The following is a 20,105-nucleotide window of genomic DNA, read 5'->3' on the forward strand; positions in this document are numbered from 1 at the left end:
ATGACCACCCTCTCACCTGTAAACCATCCCATCTGCTACTCCCTCTTCTATCCCATTCTTAATTAAGATTCATTTTTAATTATCTTTATATAGAGAGGTTTACAAAAACTATGCCAAAATGTGGAGGTAGAAGGTGGGATAATGAGAAGGTTGACTTGCTCAGGAAAACAGGATAAAACTGATTGGCAGAGGGAAGGCCAATCAAGTGGAGTGAAAACAAGAAACATATATTTGAAGTGTATGGAGGTTGTTTTTCACCCTGTTAGAACTATAAGGTGGGCCACTTTCCTGATACTAAAATCTATGCTCTTGAAATTATTCTAGAGACTTCACCACATTACCTTTTCAAGACAGATTCTTTACAGGAGTTAAGCACTAACTCTTTTCTATATACTTTCAGCTGTCTTTTTTTTTTCTTTTCTATTTTTCATTAGAAAAATTGTTTTGGGCCAGCACCCTGGCTCACTTGGTTAATTCTCTGCCTGCGGCGCCAGCATCTCATATGGGCGCCAGGTTCTAGTCCCGGTTGCTCCTCTTCCAGTCCAGCTCTCTGCTTTGGCCTGGGAGGGCATTGGAGGATGGCCCAAGTGCTTGGTCCCCTGCACCCGCATGGGAGACCACCTGGCTCCTGGCTTCAGATCGGAGCAGCACCAGCTGTAGCAGCCATTTGGGGAGTGAACCAATGGAAGGAAGACCTTTCTCTCTGTCTCTGTCTCTCTCTGTCTCTCTGTCTCTCTCTCTCTCTGCCTGTAACTCTACCTGTCAAATAAATAAATAAATTTTTTAAAAAATTTTTTTGTACCCAGTGCCATCTCACTAGTCCAAGTGATCAATTTCAGTTCACAAATGATCACAAAGACAGGTCTAAGAGTCAAAGGTGTCACACAAACAAGACTAGTGTCACTAATACTAACTGATAGAATAAAAAAGAGAGAGAACGACCCAACATGGGAAGCGGGAGACAAAGAAGACTCATAGAATGGCAGATGTCCTAAATAGCACTCTGGCCTCGTAATCAGCCCTTTAGGCATTCGGATCTGGCCCAAGAGCCCACGAGAGTATTTTAGGCATGGAAAGCCAAGACACTCTGGAAAAAAAAAAAAAAAAGAGGACCTAAATGAAAGATCTCCACGAGTGAGATCCCAGTGGAAAGAATGGGGCCATCAAAGAAGGAGGTACCTTTCTCTGAAGGGAGTTGAGAACTTCCACTTTGACTATGACCCTGTCTAAATAAGATCAAAGTTGGCGAACTCAAAAGGCTTCCATAGCCTTGGCAACTCATGACTAGAGCCTAGGGAGATTACTGACGCCATAAACAAGAGTGTCAAATTGTTAAGTCAACAACAGGAGTCACTGTGTACTTACTCCTCATGTGGGATCTGTCCTTAATGTGTTGTCCAATGTGAATTAATGCTGTAACTAGTACTGAAACAGTATTTTACACTTTATGTTCTGTGTGGGAGCAAACTGATGAAATCTTTACTTAATATATACTAAATCGATCTTCTGTGTATAAAGATAATTGAAAATGAATCTTGATGTGAATGGAATGGGAGAGGGAGCGGGAGATGGGAGGGGTGCTGGTGGGAGAGAAGTTGTGGGAGGGAATAAGCCATTGTAATCCATAAACTGTACTTTGGAAATTATATTTACTAAATAAAAGCTTAAAAATTTAAAAAAAAATGTTTTATTTCACTTTCACTCAGCCATTTATTTGTATCTAATTTAGGAGCTGTTGGTTACTTTATCATTTGTTGAGCACTTTTTGATCTAAATTTATAATTTGAAAAAAAAATTCACCTCTGTATTTTAAAGACAATGACCATAATGTTTGTCCCTGAAGCCCCAAGATGAGCATTTTCAAAGTCTTTCACTGACACTTTGTGGCAAAGATTGGAATTACAGTGTTTTATAGATAGGTTTTCTGAAATGTTTATTTTATATGTGTGTAATATAGCAAATGAGAGTCAAGAAATTGCTATCTTACTTATCTGTATACACACATATGTGAAAAACTCAAAAGGATGAAAAAATGTTTTACTACAATATTTCTTAATCTACAACCTAACAATTTAATAAACAGTAATTTTGTTAACAAATAATAAAAATCTCATGGCTGTTATGTCTATAAAGAATAAAGTATATTTTGAAAACTTTTTATTTCACTATTTTATATATTCACTGGTTCATATAAACATATTTTTCAAACAAATCATTTAGATTATATGTGGACCTTTCCACACTTGATCTTAGCCAAAAGGCCGAGAAGCGATATATGTGGACCTTTCCATACTGCATGTAAGATTTTTGAAGAACATGATTATTGATTGAAAAATTTTCTTTTCCATTTCATAGACTCAATTATAATGGCAAGAAAAATTTAAAATTATGATATAATGAATTCATCATAAAACTTATAATCTTAACCATTTTTAGATGTACAGTGCAGTGACAGTAAGCACATCAACATTGCTATGCAATCATTACTAACATCCACCTCCAGAACATTCCTCTGTTTTCCTATTCCTTGGTAATAACCATTCTACTGTTGTCTCCTGATTTTGTTTGCTAAGGGTACCTCATATAAGTAGAATCATGTGATCATTGTCCTTCCATGTCCATGTTATTTCAATTAGCATAATGTCTACAATCAGTTTTAATGTAAAAAATTAAATACATCCACAAATACTTGAAATTAAATAGATATAGTTAGTACAGATCTTTTCAGGATCAATCATCATTACTTATATAGCATGAATAATCACATCTCAATATCATAAGCTTTAATGTGAATTAGTAGTTGACATTTCAAAGACAAGTATATGTTCAATAATATACAGAATCAGCTGTTCATTTCACATGTTCTTTTTGTTTTTTACTCTGAGTTTCTTATTTATTATATAATTAAGCAATTTCTAACATTTTGTCACATTTACTTCAAGTGTAGAAATTAAATACATAAACGTATAATTTTTCCTTGAAAAACAGAAATATTAGTATTATAAAATGAGGAATTCCTGAGAAAGATCGCAGCATTGGGAAAGAAAGGCATATTGTCATGTATGATTCAGTGATGCAATATTATGACCATATGCCAAAATGATATGACATCTACACTGTTTGTATAATCTCTATATATTAACTTCCACAAACAACAGAAAATGTGTGATATTTGTCTTTCTGTATAGGCTGATTTTCATTAACATAATGGTCGGCAGTTCCATCCATTTTGTTGGAAATAGCAGAATTTCATTCTTTTTATGGCTGAGTAGTACACCATTGTGTGTATATACTACATTTTTTTCATCCTATCATCAGTTAATGGACAAGATTGATTCCATATCTTTGTTATTGTGAATTCGGCTGCTATAAACATGGGACATCTTGCATGTTCTTAGTCAAGTCTTAATATCAGTAGATTAGCAGGATATAACTTATGGTCAAATATTTTTTAGTGCAAGTATTGGTTTGTGAATTTGATTTTGTTTATATACAATGATATCAATATTAAAAGAAAAGATTATTATGGTGCAGGTTATAATGGCAAAGATATTTTATACTTTTCTTATTTGTTTATTTGAGAGAGAGAGAAGGAGACCTTCCATCCACTTGTTTACTCCTCAAATGCCCATGATAGCCAGTGCTGGAAAAGGAGAAAGCTGAGAGCCTAGGACTCAATTCAGGTCTCCCAAGTGGGTCATAGGAACCCAATCTCTTGACCCATGAGCACTATATTTCTGGATCTGCATAAGCAGAAATGTGCAGTTAGGATACAGAGCCTGGTATCAAACCCAGAGTTTATGGTATGGGTCATGGGCATTGTAACAATATTCTTACCTTTCAGGGATATATATAATCAACACAGAGAAAGAGGAGGAAATCAAACAATGGATTGATAGATAAAGAAAGAAATGGGTTGATTTGCATCTTGAAATTTCAGCTCAGTAATGTTTGTATTAGAGTTGGAGCTTCACTAAGTCTTAATTCTTGTCCTCTGTTATCTTTCTCCCTGTGTGCTCAACTCTTCACTTGTTGCTAGGTAATGGAAGAAGAATTTTAGATGCAGACTATTTGCAAATGGACTTTAATGTTGCTGTATAGTGGTCATTCATAGGACTAATTTCAAATGTAGTACAAAAATTAGATTTTGGAGCTTGTTGACGTTCATCAGAGGGTAATATTTGGAAACAGAAATTACATATAAGAGAATATTAATGAGCACCTAATTTCTCTTTCAGTTTTCATGTTTTATCCACATCCCCTCTCCCAAGATTCAGATTTAATTTAGCATCTACTCAAGAAAACAAGTTCCTAGTAACTTGATATAAGGTGTGATCAAAAAAAAAAAAAATCTTGACTTAGCATTTAAGAAAGCTGAGAAAGATTTCAAACTGTCTTAACAGAGTGATAGTGACCAAAGTAATCATCCATTGGTGCTTTGGGTAGACTGTTCACCTACAAATGGCTCATGTAGAGCCATTGCCAATAATCTGGAATGTGTTCAGAATAAAAGATCTTGGTTATGTTGGATGCATTCCTCTACAGTTGCACATGAAGATTCTGGAGATCATTAATGCAGAGACAAAAGCTAGGGGAATAGACATAATTCTGTCTTCAAATATTTCAGCTAATACTGATATGGGTGAAATAATGTACTCACATATCCTCCACCTGAAGATTTGATTACATCTTAACCCCCACAACTTCAGAATATAAACTTATTTGGAAACAGGGCCATTGGAAGTGTAATTTGTTATGTTGGGGTCAGACTATAATAGGGTGACCTTCTAAACCCTGTGACTATATCCTTACCATAGCATGGTACATAGGGATATAGAAAAATACCATGTTAAGTCTAAGGCAGAGATTGAGAACACCAAAGACTGAGAAGTGAGAGAGAAGAAAAAGAATTTGTTACAGGATTTGGGAGGATCACAGCCCTGCTGACTCAGTGCTTTCAGACTTACTGCTTCTAGAACTGTGAAACAGTAAATTTCTATTATTTTCAACACCTCGTTTATGATACTCTGCCACAGCCGCCCTAGGAAACACATACAGATAACACAATGTAGAAGAATAAGTAAATTTTATTATTTAGGTTCTAAGAACTAAAGACAATAAACAGATGTGCAAGGGAAACATTCCAACTCAATAAAATAAACTGTTACCGCCAACTACGAATGCTCAAGCAGCTTGGATCAGGGATGTTGCAGAGGTGATTACTCAGGCATCAGATAGCAAGTTAGAGTAAATGAGCTCCAACTCAAGAATTCTGTGTTAAAGCCCTGTCAGATAGAGGTTGGCAGTTTCTTTTATTATTATTATTCATTTTCTACTTCAAGCAAGGGCATGTCAAAACTGTGAATAGGATTTAAACTCAAGCTCTAGTAGTTGCTAGTTAGTCTTGTGTCCTTAGGTGGGTTACCTAACCTCTCCATCCCTAGCTTCACATATGTTAGAGATGCTAATAGGACTCCCTTCATAGTGTTATTATGATTAAACAAGTTAATAATTTAAAGTGCTTAGCACAGAGGATATGCCACATAGTAAGCACGAAAAAAGTGCTGTTTGTGCAAATATTTGCTTTAATCTTGGTTAGACACAATACATTCCCATCATCATCTCATAACTGCCATTTCTCACCTCCTACATATAGAGTTGAAGTAAACTAGAACTACATTAATTGCATTTAATTAAAGTACTAACTATATTCTTTTCTAGATTTAAGCTTACATGATTGCAGTTATTTGTTGATCAAATATAAGAAATATATTTTTTGGTAATTTTCTCATAATAAACTGTAATAATGTGTTTGTCAACTACTAGAATGTGTGTATATGTTTGTGTGTGTATGTTGCCAGTGCTTATAGGAGATAAATCATTCAACATAAATAAATCATTCAACAGAATTATTTTCAAATAATAAAGGCTATAGTTTACCCTAATTAAGGCTCACCTGAGTTTTCAGGTACTAGTATCCTGGAGAGAAAGATGTGGCATCTTCAAAACTAATTCCTCAGGAATCTAGGTATTTTATTAAATTAACATCTGTTGGTAGCTGACAGCCAATTTAAGCTTCAGGGGGTGGTAAAAGCATTTTCCAACACACAAAACTCTTAATAAATGGTACATAATTGAATTCTTCATTCAGTGACTAAAATCTGACAAAATGCGTTATTTCAGTTATTTCATTGCTAGTTAAAGTTACTAATCACTTCATCATCTGGGTGTGTAAGTGAAAACACTGACAGATTAATGATACCCCAAATTCACAGTTACTTTCAGTGAAGCAAATCCATCAACAAATGTGATTATCTGTGCATACACATATTCAATTCGAGAACCAGTGATTTTATAACCTTTTTATACTTGAATCAGGTGGAGGACAGGGGGTGGTATATTGGATATTGTTTCAGCTGCTTTATGGAACTGAGTGAAATAGCCCAAATTTTAAACTGTAGATATTCTCTAGTGCATAGAGAGGCCCAAGGAAGCAATAAAAAGTGTGTTTTTTTGGGAGGTGATGTTTCTAGCTCATCAGGGTAATAGAAAGGAGAAAGAATTGCATTTCTAGAGTTTATATGAGTTTTGTTACTGCTCCCTGAATTCCATGAGGTGAGCTGTGTAGTAGAGACCATCTTTTCACTTAGAGCTAAATCCCAGTTGTAACTCTAATTCTGTTCTTTTTGAACAAAGTATCCTTACACAACTTCCATGAATCCCCCATGCCTTATTTCACTTATAAGTCCCTCAGATTATTGTTGAGATTGAATAACATAAATATATGAATTTCATTCCTCAGTATTTGACAATGGTTAGAGCTGAATAATTGTTGGCTCATTTCTTTTAAAGGCAAAGATTTTTATCTATTAAAGTTCCAAATACAGAGTTTGGGAGCAGATATGGTTCAAGGGCATGGATAAGGAAAACACGTAAGTTAATGAAAATTCCCAGCGTTTAGTCAATATAATTTAGCAACTACCCCTTCAGGTTCTACAACATACTTAGTAGTGAGAAAATAGAAAGCTGAATCAAAGATTATTGTTTAATTTCTGCGACATTCAATTTAAAATGAATTGAAAATAAGTGCAGCCTCAGGTTCGATTGAGAAATGGCTTGCAAAGTAAATGAACTAACTTCAAGCATGTCTTCAACAATGGAGTAGATGGACTGGTTCATTGATTACACAGAACATGTTTAAATTGTCTATTGCTTATGATATAAATGTGCAAATTTAAAAATATTTCGTCATTGGTGCCTATTGTCTCCATCTAATTATTCTGCTTTCTTCACAAATGAGTTTGTGTGGCAGTGTGGAAGAACCACCACATGAGGACAGTGACAAACTACTTCATAGTCAACCTTTCTCTGGCTGATGTTCTTGTGACCATCACCTGCCTTCCAGCCACACTGGTCGTGGATATTACTGAGACGTGGTTCTTTGGACAGTCTCTCTGCAAAGTGATTCCTTATTTACAGGTAATTCTTTTTTTTTTCCACAATTTTTGGATTCAGATACAGAAGGTTCTGAAGAAATATATTTTAGGGCCATTTTAGTGTCACAGCAAAATCAAGCACACAGCACAATGATTTCAAATTTGCTCCCATACTGGCCCCCACATGTGAACTCTTCCTCATTACTAACATTCCCCTTCCACTGCCAAAGTGGTACATTTGTTGTAACTGATGAAGCTATATTGATACATCATCATCACTCAGAATCCATAGTTTATACTAGGATTACCTGGTAATGTGCATACTATAGGTTTGGACAAATGTGTAATGATATATATATATATCTACTACTCTGTAAGATACTATAATGGTATGTGTATATATATATATATATATGTCTACTATACATACACATATATATATGTTTACTACTACTACCATATATATATATATATATATATATATATATATATCTACTAGTCTGTAAGATACTATAATGAAGCTGGCGCCGTGGCTCAATAGGCTAATCCTCCACCTGTGGCGTTGGCACATCGGGTTCTAGTCCCAGTCGGGGTGCCGGATTCTGTCCCGGTTGCCCCTCTTCCAGGCCAGCTCTCTGCTGTGGCCCAGGAGTGCAGTGGAGGATGGCCCAAGTCCTTGGGCCCTGCACCCGCATGGGAGACCAGGAGAAGCACCTGGCTCCTGCCTTCAGATCAGCGCGGTGAGCCAGCCGTGGCGGCCATTGGAGGGTGAACCAACGGCAAAAGGAAGACCTTTCCCTCTGTCTCTCTCTCTCACTATCCATTCTGCTTGTCAAAAAAAAAGATACTATAATGGTATATATACTTATATATATATATATATAATTATAGTAAATGGTATATATACATATTATATATATATATATATATATGTATATATACCATTATAGTATCTCACAGAGTAGTTTCACAGTCATGGCCTTCCAGTTCTTTAACTAGTGAGATAAAAAGAAATACATTATAGTGGAATTTGCAAACTTACAGAAGAAAAATACTTAAGATTTTTCTGGAGAAGTTAAATTGCAGACAAAAATAACAATAAAACTGCCAAGTTATCATAATATGCTGAACAAATGTTTTATTTCTTTGATCCATACTTTCAACAAATTAATAATCTAGGCTCTTTCAGTTCAAGAAATTGAAATGATGTGTTTATAAGTGGTTTCATTTCCTATTGAAGAGTTTAAGAACTGTGTGTTCAAATTAGTATAGTGAATAGGTTTAATATAGGTCCTAACTCAAACTACCAGATTTGAAACCTTTGCTATGGCATTCATTGACTATGCAGTATTAAGCTAAATAAATAAACTCTTTGAGGTTCACTTATTTAAAGAGAGTAATAATTTTAAGAAGATCCAGCTCATATGGTTGTTGTGACAATGGACTTTCAAAGTTTATGTATCTCATGGCACAGTGCTAACCCTCTGGAAAATGATTATATAATAAAAGCATAGTGTGTTAAAGAACAATAACAGCAGCATTATAAAATCTTTCATTGCTCATTAGTGAAAGAAATGTTTCACTATCTACTTGCCATGTAAAAAATGAACAGAAATGAATATTTAGTCTAGAGATTACAACTCCTAAGCATCAAATCAAAGTACCTGGGTTTGATTCCCAGCTCCAGTTACTGTCTCTAGCTTTCTACTAATACAGACTCTAGAAAACATCAGTGATAACTCAGTAATTGAGTTTCTACCACCCAAGTAGGGAACTTGGATTGAGCTTCTGTCCCCAGGTTTGGCTGAGGTCCAGCTGGTGGTGGTGGTGGGCACTTGGCATATAAACCAGCAGATGACATCTCTCTCTCTCTCTCTCTCTCTCTCTCTCTCTTTCTCTCTCTCTTTCTCTCTCTCTCTATTTCTCTGTCAATTAAATATATATTTTAAAAGTAAAATCAGGGAATTGTTTTCTGGTTGTTTATATAATTCTATAATCAGATTCCCAAGATGGTAGTCACAGCCACATTTTCCAAAGAAGTCGAGTCCCTAAGGTATTTGAATGTGAGTGAAATGACAGCCACTGTCTTCTCGTCATCCCATAGACTCTCTCCACCTACCACCCAGTACTTACTCTATCCAGTGTCCCAGAGGGTCACCATAATATCTAGAAGGACAGAAAATAATCTTCCAATAATACAAATTTGAGGGAGGCCATAGTCGCTCATTACTAAAAATTATACTAATTGGGCTTTTGGAACTGATATGGTTCAAAGGAATCTTTAGCTCAATAGTTCTTCAATAACCTCTTACAAAGAGAAGTGATAATTTTTTTAAGGGTCAAGCATCATTTACAGCATAGAAAGTAAAATGTCATAGAAGTTATATTTCCTGCATACATTATATATAATTATAGGGTTAGTTTGGGGCAGTCTGCTGAAAATCATGAATGAATTTTAAAAAAATGAGCTGTACCAGATTTTTTAGATAAAAAGAAATGAAAGAATAGAGAAATTATTCTCATAGAACAAAATTCAGTAAGAAACATATTTATTCTGATGGTATTTGCATAGAGGCAGTGGGAAAATTAGACAATTCTAATATTTCACCACCTCTGTGTTCTTTTTTTTTTCATTTTTGAAAGAGGGTGTGTGTGTGTCTGTCTGTCTGTCTGTCTGCCTATCTTCTTTTTTTAAGATTTATTTTATTTATTTGAAAGGCAGAGTTGCAGAGAAATCGCGAAAAAAAGATCTTCCATCCGCTGGTTCACTCCCCAAAAGGCTACAACAGCTGGGGCTGGTCCAAGCTGAAGCCAGGAGACAGCAGCTTCTTCCTGGTTTCTCACGTGGGTGCAGGGAACCAAGCACCTGGACTGTTTTCCACTACTTTCCCAGGTGCATTAGCAGGGAGCAGAATTGGAAGTGGAACAGCTGCCCGTAAGGGATGCCAGCACTGAAGGCAGTGGCTTTACCCATTAGGCCACAATGCCAGCCTCACCTCTGTGCTAGTTCTGGGAAGCTTTGTATTTATCTTGGTTCCTGTAATCACCCAGAAGGAAATTTCGTGGCTCCTGTTAAGTTTCAGGATGACTCCATTTGCCCAGACTCTTCAGCTGGCTGAGATTTCATGTTCTTCCAGTGAACCAGAAAATTCCCCAGTGGCGAATGGGATAAAAAAGGAGGAGTGTATCCCCTTCTATCAGGTGCAGTTCTGTTCATCATATAGAGTAGGAATTCCTGAGTCCGCTATGCACAAGGAGGACAGACTGGAAGCAGCCTGTAACCACTGAGTGATGCAGGTCATGGGTAGCTCTTAAAATCACTGACTATACTTTTGCCTGAAATGAGAGGTTGCAGTAGTCAAATTCTTTGTAACTCTTTCATAGAGCACAACTTAATAGCAAGTTCTGCAGTTGAACAGATATCCTCATTTCCTGAGAGATTTAGTCTGCTTGTCTGTAAACAGTGCCCCAATATAATAGACTTCTCAACTAGCCCTGTTCAAAACAGGCCAATGAGCAAACAATACTGAGTAACTGTAAGGCAGAATAAACTAGATTCACTCATCAACTCATGCAGCGTTACTTTTGGTATAAAAATGTAAATTTACAAAAAGACTGCAACATAGTAACAGCAATATCTCCACCTTTTCAACATTTATTGTACCTTTTCCATAGAGATTTCCCAAAAGCAATGAGCAATGAAACTAGGCAATACATCTATCATTTAATTGGAGTAGGTTTATTCCCCGGTTGTGATATTCTGAAACTAGTAACTTTTATTCTTGATATGAAATTTGTATCTTATTGAATATTTAACATGTATTACATAATGCTTGCCACCATTTAAAGTTATTTGGTTTCATTTGAGACTTCAGGCACATTTGCTAATTTGCTATGATATATATGTTCTTCTAAAAACAATATAACTTTAGATTTATGAGTGATACACAGTAATACTTTGGCAAATTCTCAAAATATTTAAAAATATGATAATTGTAATAAAACTTAGCTGAATAAAATGATCCTTATGGATCTTTAATAATTCTGTAATTCCAAGACCATTAACATTTATTAGGCTGTTGGCTTAATAATTATCATGTGTTTTACTTCTCTTCCAATAACCAAGATTGATAGCAGTAGGAGACTACTTATTCATGGTGAATTTTTTTCAACTGCAGAAGAGATTTTTCACAGGAAATTCCAGGAAAAGAATAAAAGCCAAGTGAAACATGGGTGGTGTGAGCTATGCAAATAGACACGCTTCACTTTCTCAGCCATATTTTATCACCTTCAAATCTATCAGTGTCTATTACCTAGATTTTTGATTTGGCAAAATTTACATTTCCACTTTCCATGGATTTTAGGACCCTTTGATGGGCAGGTGTTATTATACAAAAGCTTAAATGCCAAATTGGGATGCCTGGATCCTCTATCAGAAGGCTGGTTGGAATCTATGCTCCTCTGCTTCTGATCTAGCTTCCTGCTAATGTACCTGGGCAGGCAGCAGATGATAGCCCAAATACTTGGGTTCCTACCACCCAGATGTAGTTCCTTGTTCATGACTTTGGCCAAAGAGCTAATTGTTGGAACCATTTAGAGAGTGAACCAGAAAATTGAAGATCTCTGTCTCTCTCTGTTGCTGAACCTTTATAATAAACAGTTTTGATGCTTTTATGTGCTATCATAAAGTAATATTGTTTTATCCTAAAGGAAATCCTCTATCTTTGCTTTGTCCATAAGTTACCCATAATACAGATGAAAGACCAAATACCTGAAGGCAAAAATTCCCATTGCCTGAGTACACTTCATTTATAACACATAGTCTACAGATTCACTTCTAAAATGGCTTAGTAAAAGACTGATTTCAGCTAATATCAGAATATACAAAAAAGGACCCAGAAGTACATGCCTTGAAGTGATATAGGTTAAAAAACTCTCATTTATGCTCATGATAAGATACAATTTTATACCCTCCACCCCAAAATCTTTTAAATTAGATGTTAATTATATACTCATATTTTACACATTAAATAGTTAATATTAAGTCACTGTTTATCAAAGCTCCATTCAATGGATTCTACTGTTAGAGTCAGATATGGAACTAAATGGCAATGTATCCTAGGTAACTGCTGGCACTAGATACCAGTCTTTCAAGTGCACGGATATGAATTGATTACTATTACCTAATAGAATTAAGAAATATAGAATTGGGTCATGTTACATCTCTCTCTTTCATCCAGGTTGATTAGAATTCATAAAAAATAAACTATAAAGCCTTGAACATTTCTTCTCATTGCTAGAGTGGATAAATATAAGTCCTCACCTGTAGCTATGAAAAGTCAATTCTGAAGATCTACACTGCCATAGTTCTACTCCCAGTTTAGTTAAGGTATGGAGGAGCATTAGTGCTCGATTTATTTGGACAGAATAAATGGAAGTTTTACAGGATGGGAGTGAAATTATTTTGAGAAATAGAGTTAAAGGTGCTCTAAGGGTCATCATCTAACCTAAGCTGTTCCAGTGGATTCTGGTCCTGTAAGCCTATACTTAAAATGAAATTAGCCTCCAATAATTTAGCAGAATTTACATTTTTACTTATATCTATCACTATTCTTCTCTAAAAAGCAGCCTATTCCAAAAGTCTATAATTCTGTGTCCAAAAATAGAAGAGAATGCCTATAATGCAATTAGCATTATTATTACTATAATCGTTGTAACTAATAACAAATGCACACACTTATATGCCAGTTTGGGACAGGCATTTTACATTTCAATCAACTCTCCCTACATGATTGAGTGCTACCGTTATACTCTTTATAGAGGAGATAACTGAGCAATACTGAGATTAAGTAGATTATCTAAAATTACACACTTAGGAAGTGAGTTCAGATTCATGTCCAGGAAACCTGGTTGCCAAATTGATTGCACACTGTTACCTCTCCCAGAGAGAATTAAAGAATCAGATTTGGTAAGGGCCGGCGCCGTGGCTCAACAGGCTAATCCTCCGCCTAACAGCGCCAGCACACCGGGTTCTAGTCCCGGTCGGGGTGCCAGATTCTGTCCCGGTTGCCCCTCTTCCAGGCCAGCTCTCTGCTATGGCCCAAGTGCTTGGGCCCTGCACCCCATGGGAGACCAGGAGAAGCACCTGGCTCCTGGCTTCGGATCAGCGTGGTGCACTGGCCGCAGTGCACTGGCCGCGGCAGCCATTGGAGGGTGAACCAACGGCAAAGGAAGACTTTTCTCTCTCTCTCTCTCTCGCTCTCTCGCTCTCGCTCTCTCACTATCCACTCTGCCTGTCAAAATTTAAAAAAAAAAAATAATTGGTAAGAATCTTACCCTGTCAAATATCCTTCATTTAAGAAACACACATACACAGGCACACTCAAAGTCAGCACAAGCTGTGAAGTGGGTGAGCCAATATTGTGCAGCTCGCTGGTGGGAGAATGAAAATAGATCATCCTGACATATTAGCCCCAAGCTCTTCCTGTATTGAACTGGCTCTTAGACTCTTTCCCATGAGTTGTAGCTATAGTCAATACATCAAATGAGAAATTCCTGTTTTAAAAAGCATAGAAACTTACCTTTGGTACATATTATGGGGTCAACACACTAGGACACAAGAAAGAGGAAGATGTCACATCTATTACCTTAAATTGAGGCTGATCACTAATAATTGATTTAAAAATATTTATTAAGTACATAATGCACATCAAATTCTGAGCCAGTTATGAAAAAGAAGAAAAAAAAAAAAAACCAGAAGCATAGAAGCAATGTATCCTGTCATAGAGAATTGTTCCAATAGAGAAAACAGACAAAATCAGCAAATTAAACAAAATCATTTACCGTGTTACATGTTCTGAGAAGACAACAAATAAGAGTTTGTGATTAAAAATAAGAGAAATGAAAACTTTTTTTTATAGGAAGAGAGAATCTTGAGAATAATATAGGTATCAATGTTTTATCCAGGAAAGGAGAACACACTAAGCATAATTACATAAATTGATCATGTGAGTATAGCTATGCTTAAAATGTTTCTTTAAAATTCCTTAATGATCTAAGTAAGTTACAGAATAATTTTTGGTGATGGAAATTATTTGGAAATCTTGAAAAGTTGCTTCTGATAGCCATGAGTAAGTTCTTTTTTTATAGGTTTTTTTGTTTGTTTGTTTTGTTTTTGTTTTTGTTTTTGTTTTGACAGGCAGAGTTAGACAGTGAGAAAGAGAGACAGAGAGAAAGGTCTTCCTTCCGTTGGGTCACCCCCCAAATGGCTGCTATGGCCGGAGCTACACTGTTCTGAAACCAGGAGCCAGGTGCTTCCTCCTGGTCTCCCATGTGGGTGCAGGGGCCCAAGCATTTGGGCCATCCTTCACTGCCTTCCTGGGCCACAGCAGAGAGCTGGACAGGAAGAGGAGCAACCGGGACAGAACTGGCGCCCCAACTGGAATTAGAGCCCTGTGTGCCGGTGCCGCAGGCAGAGGATTAGCCAAGTGAGCCGCGGCGCTGGCCATCCCAATGAGCAAGTTCCGGTAAGGAGATCCATTTATAGAATTTTTATTGCATATGATGTATGCCTTGTTGGGGTGCAACACGCTGGAAATTAATGTACAACTTATTCTTGTTATTTGATAATATGAAATGAGTTACCTGAAATTCAAATTTGCAAAAATTAAATATAATTTAAAATTCCTACCTGAAAATTTAAAGGATAGACACATCATATTATTCCCTGTAAGAGAAAGAGGTTGTTCCATTTGAGAAAAAACATATGGGTTTCTTTTTTTTTTTTAATTTTAAGATATGATTTCTTATATCAATAAAAAAGTCTTAAGACAAAATTGTGGAAGTAATTATTCAACAAATACCACCTTATAAATTAAAATATTTGGTGTCAAGGAAATTTATGAAGTTTACATGGCATTTTTTCCCATATTTGACAGGAAATAGGCATTTTTCCAATATATTCTTTTTCTTTCTGATGTTACCATGAAAGATACAGAAGACACCTGTGTGGATTTTTTTTTTTAGTATTCTATTTCTTGTTTTATTTCAGTTCTTTAAAAATCTTCCATAAAATTTGTAGTTCTCAGATTTTGTTCTACAGTATCATATTGTTAGTGCTATTATAATTTTTTTCCTTGTCAAAATCAGTATTACTTTATTCTTAAGACTTTTTATGACAGAACTTTAAAGAGTTCATAGAAATATACATTATATTTTTAGTGATTTTAAAAATAATTTTAAAAATTTTTCCTTATTTGCCTCATATTATACACGCATGCTATTTTTGAAAACAGATATTAATATCACATATTGTGGGATTCATGACATGAATCATAGAGTGAAGGAAGAATGGTAATGTTTTTAAGTAAGGGTACAATTCAATGAAGAAAATATTTATAAATATCTATATACCAAATAATGTGGCATCCACACATTTTATACTACATATTACATATGTAATATATATATATATATATTTATTAGCTTCCACATATCAGAGAAAACATGTGGAATTTATCTTTCTGTATCTGGTTAATCTCAATTATCCTAGTTATCTCCATTTCCATGCCTTTCATTGCAAATGTCAAGATTTCATTCTTTTTATCACAGAGTAATATTCCATCCCATTTATATACCACACCTTCTTTATCCAGTCATCAGCTGATGAACATCTAGGTTGATTCCACATCTTTACCATGGTGAATTTAGCTGCAATATACATGTGAGTCCAGGTATCTCTTTCATATGCTGACTTCACTTCCTTTGGATATATTCCCCAAAATGGGACAGCTGGATCACATGGCAGATCTATTTCAGTTTTCTGAGAAAACTCCATGCTATTTTTCATAATGGCTGCACTAAGTAGCATTACCATCAACAGTGTATTAGGATTCCCCTTTCTTCACATCCTCACCTTTTGACAGCTTTGAATTTGCTTATCTACTATGACCACCTTTCTAATGCAGTAAAGACAATGAGTGATCCTTTTGACACCTGATGCTTCTCTTGTACTGTGTTCCTTCTCCATTCTCTAGACTGTGTCAGTATCTGTGTCTGTTCTCACACTGAGCTGCATCGCCTTAGATCGATGGTATGCCATCTGTCATCCTTTGATGTTTAAGAGCACAGCCAAACGGGCCCGGAACAGCATTGTCATCATCTGGATTGTCTCCTGCATCATAATGATTCCTCAGGCCATCGTCATGGAGTGCAGTACCATGCTCCCTGGCTTAGCCAATAAAACCACTCTCTTCACAGTATGTGATGAGCGCTGGGGAGGTAAGTACATTTAAGCCCATGAGCTTGCATTTCTATTATAGCTACAAACTGAAAGTTCAGGTTTCCATAGCCACCATAAAATAGGGCTTATATAGTTTATTGCCACTTATAATTCAGCTGCAAAAATATGAAAACCAAGTTAAAACCCAAAATCATGTCTTCTGGAAAATCTATTTGGACTAATTTCTAGTTTTCATATTTTTTCAGATAGTCAATGGAATGAAGAGCTTATTTTATAATGTATACTTAGTCATGTTAGTTTTTCTTAAATTTCTGGAAATACAAATTTAAATATGTAGAAAGTTTACATTATTTGTTCAAGATTATGAAGTAAATATGTACATTTAAATCAAAACTTCCAACTCAAAAGTTAGGATTTTTTAAATTTATAGAGAGGGTAGATAAAATCTATTACTTAATATATGTGAGTAGTGTTTTCTCTAAAGTATTTTAGTAATTAATTTCATTTATGTATACATGATATATAGCTTGCATTTATAAATTTTCATTATGTTGCTATGAATAATCAAGTAGCATTAACCTGAGAATCTTGTCATTTATTATGATTTATTATATTAATCCTGTCATTTATTATGATTAAGTAGGCAAATTCTATTCAATTACCTTTGAATAATAACTATATACACATAGAAGTTTTTGTAACTCTAGTATTTTATTATTTAACTCTACCATGAAAATTTTCTTGAAAATAAACCACAAGCATTGCTGAATACCTTAACATCAAACTCAGTCTAAATACTTAAATACTTTAGAAAAGTAATTAAAGTGATTTTATATAGTCCATGTTTACAATGTTTAGAGGCTTTTATGATGTGGCATTAAATTAATCTGTTTTTCATTATTTCATATTGTTTTTGACATTAGTAACTTAATAGCTTAAAAGCCTTCTTCACAGCTTCTTAATGTTTGTTTTTTGAATTCCATACGTATGTGACCTCTTCAAAAAGTTCAAAAATTACATACCCTAAAAAAACTACACATAGATTTCAGAAAATTTTGGACACCAAAGCAAATTTGACCTTTGATTCCATTACTCCATGAATTTTTTGAGTTTTTCTACATGTTTTGCTCACTCTTTACTTGAGCACATGTATTCATATTTCCGCAAGTTTAGATTTCTTCCAAAAATCTATTCACAATTTTTTTTTTGTTTAAAGATTTGTTTGTTTATTTGAAAGTCAAGTTACAGAGAGAGAGAGACAGAGATCTTACATTTGCTGATCCACTCTCCAGAAGGCTGTAACACGAGAGCTGGGCCAGACCAAAGCCAGAAACCTGGAGCCAGGAGCCAGGAGCCACATCCAAGACTCCCACCTAAGTAGCAAGGGCACAAACATTTGGGTCATACTCTGCAGCTTTCCCCTGGCCATTTGAGGGAGCTGGAGATCACATATGGGATATCCCTATCCCAAGCAGCAGCTTTATCTGGTATGCCACAATGCTGCCCTCCTTTCTTTTCTTTATATTACCCCATGCACTTTCCTGAATGGTTTGTAAATGCATAATTCCACAAGATAGAACCTATTGAAAGGAAAGCATCTCTCTTTTCCCAAGCACAATCAAAGGATCAATGGTCTCATTATTAATTCATCAGTATTTAAGGAACACTTGTTGTTTGTCAAACACTGGTCTGGATGCTGGGAATTAATAACATATCTCCTGCTGAATCTTACTGACAAATTGTTCTTTGGTAGCTAAAAATAAAAGCGGAGTCCTTTTTGACAGCCAAAGCAATCATGATCTGGCATATTGTAAGATTTTAAAATTGATTAAAATATATGTACATGTATCTTCACTAGAACATTTACTAAAAACACAATTAAAAAAGATAATCCTATAAAAGATTCAGGTGAATTACATAAGTGGTCTAATAAATGTTCCTGTAAGGAAAAGGGGTGCACACATAGAAGGCAGGGCCTGATTGTGTGCCTAGACTCTATTGAGCAAGTGGAGGAAAACAGATTTGAATATTGGGAGATAATATTTCTGCCCATTTAGTCTCTGATAAGGGTAGCATGAAGGAGAAATATTCATAATTTTCAGATAATCAGGTTAACATGCTACTGAATAATGGACTTTAACTTGTGTGAGTGAAATGAAGTTTTGCCTATCTAATACATGATAATACTATTTAATCTTTGATTTCAGACTAAAGATCCACATTTGTTCTTCATATATGCCAGGATTTATTTAGAATGGGTTTGTTTATCATCTGAGTAGAGACATGGATTTTTAGTAGTTGTCAATCTTGAAAATGAAAGTTAACTAATTAAGGTTATGCTTAAGTGAAACAAATTTGATAAAGCTATATTCTAGGCCATACATAAATGTCTTAAAATATATTGGAGACACTGCTTATCAAGTATAGAAAAATACCAAAGGTGTTTTTAACAAAGGCAATTAAATTTTCAATTACCTTAGACTCTAAGCATGAAATGAGGGATTTAAGATGATCATGTTTCCCCAATTATCTATTATAATCTCTTTATGAAAACATAATCTATGCTATCCTGGAAGAACAATTTTTCTTGAACAACTTTTCTCCATGTAAATGTTCATTCTCATAATATTCACTTAGCAGTCAAGTACATATTTTTTGAACTATTTATAAACATGCCAACTACAAAAAATTCCCATCTGTTCAAAACTCCAAACCATTATCACAATGATAACATGCTGAAGAGAGAGAAAATTACCTATCACATCTGTCTTTTGCTGCCACTCAATTTAGTCTGAGGCAGGCATCAGAGCTTCACAGGTAGGTAAGTGTTAAAGACATTTTTTATTTGGAAAGTTCATGTGACACTTTCTTCAATACAAATAAAAGTTCAAAGCCACTCAGGTGCCTGGGAAGTGCTGAGGTCACCTACCAGTTCCTTTGAAACTGGCCCACCAAATATTGCTCAAGTGTAGCACTTCAAAGGGAAAACCTATTTGTTTTTCCTTCAGTTGGGCTGCTTGGATTCTACAACGTTTTATGTGAGTGGCCTGCTTGTACAGGATAAACTTGAAAGGAAGTTAGAAACTGATGACATAGGTGATGCATCCTGGGCCAGAGAGAGGTTAAAAATGACAACTCAGATTGGTCTCTTAGACCACTTAGCAGCATATGCACTCTGCTTCCCCTTTTGAAGATTTCAGTGGAGAAAAATGTGTATTCTGAGAAAGCTGACAGCGATTTACAAGGAAGAATACAGAAAATAATGTGCTCAAACACAATTGACTGGGAGACAAGGCTATGGAATCTAGATTGTGGAGGATATTAAACTTGTGGGTATTTTTTAAATGCATTCAGTAAGAGTTAAATACCTTAATAAGTATTACTGATTACTAAGGTCATTATTATGCTTATTATTGGTTAATCCTGAC

The 20,105-nt window shown here is 35.3% G+C and overlaps 1 protein-coding gene across 1 annotated transcript in view; it reads left to right on the forward strand.

Annotated features, from left to right (window-relative positions):
* The window catches only part of HCRTR2 (hypocretin receptor 2), a 124,883-nt gene that overhangs the window by 75,908 nt on the left and 28,870 nt on the right, over positions 1-20,105 (forward strand). Inside the window, exons 2-3 of the mRNA XM_062187555.1 lie at positions 7,301-7,479; positions 16,472-16,715. Coding sequence (XP_062043539.1) covers positions 7,301-7,479; positions 16,472-16,715 — 423 coding nt within the window. The remainder of the gene's footprint in view (positions 1-7,300; positions 7,480-16,471; positions 16,716-20,105) is intronic.

Source organism: Lepus europaeus, chromosome 3, assembly GCF_033115175.1.
Source record: "Lepus europaeus isolate LE1 chromosome 3, mLepTim1.pri, whole genome shotgun sequence".
NCBI lineage: Eukaryota > Metazoa > Chordata > Mammalia > Lagomorpha > Leporidae > Lepus > Lepus europaeus.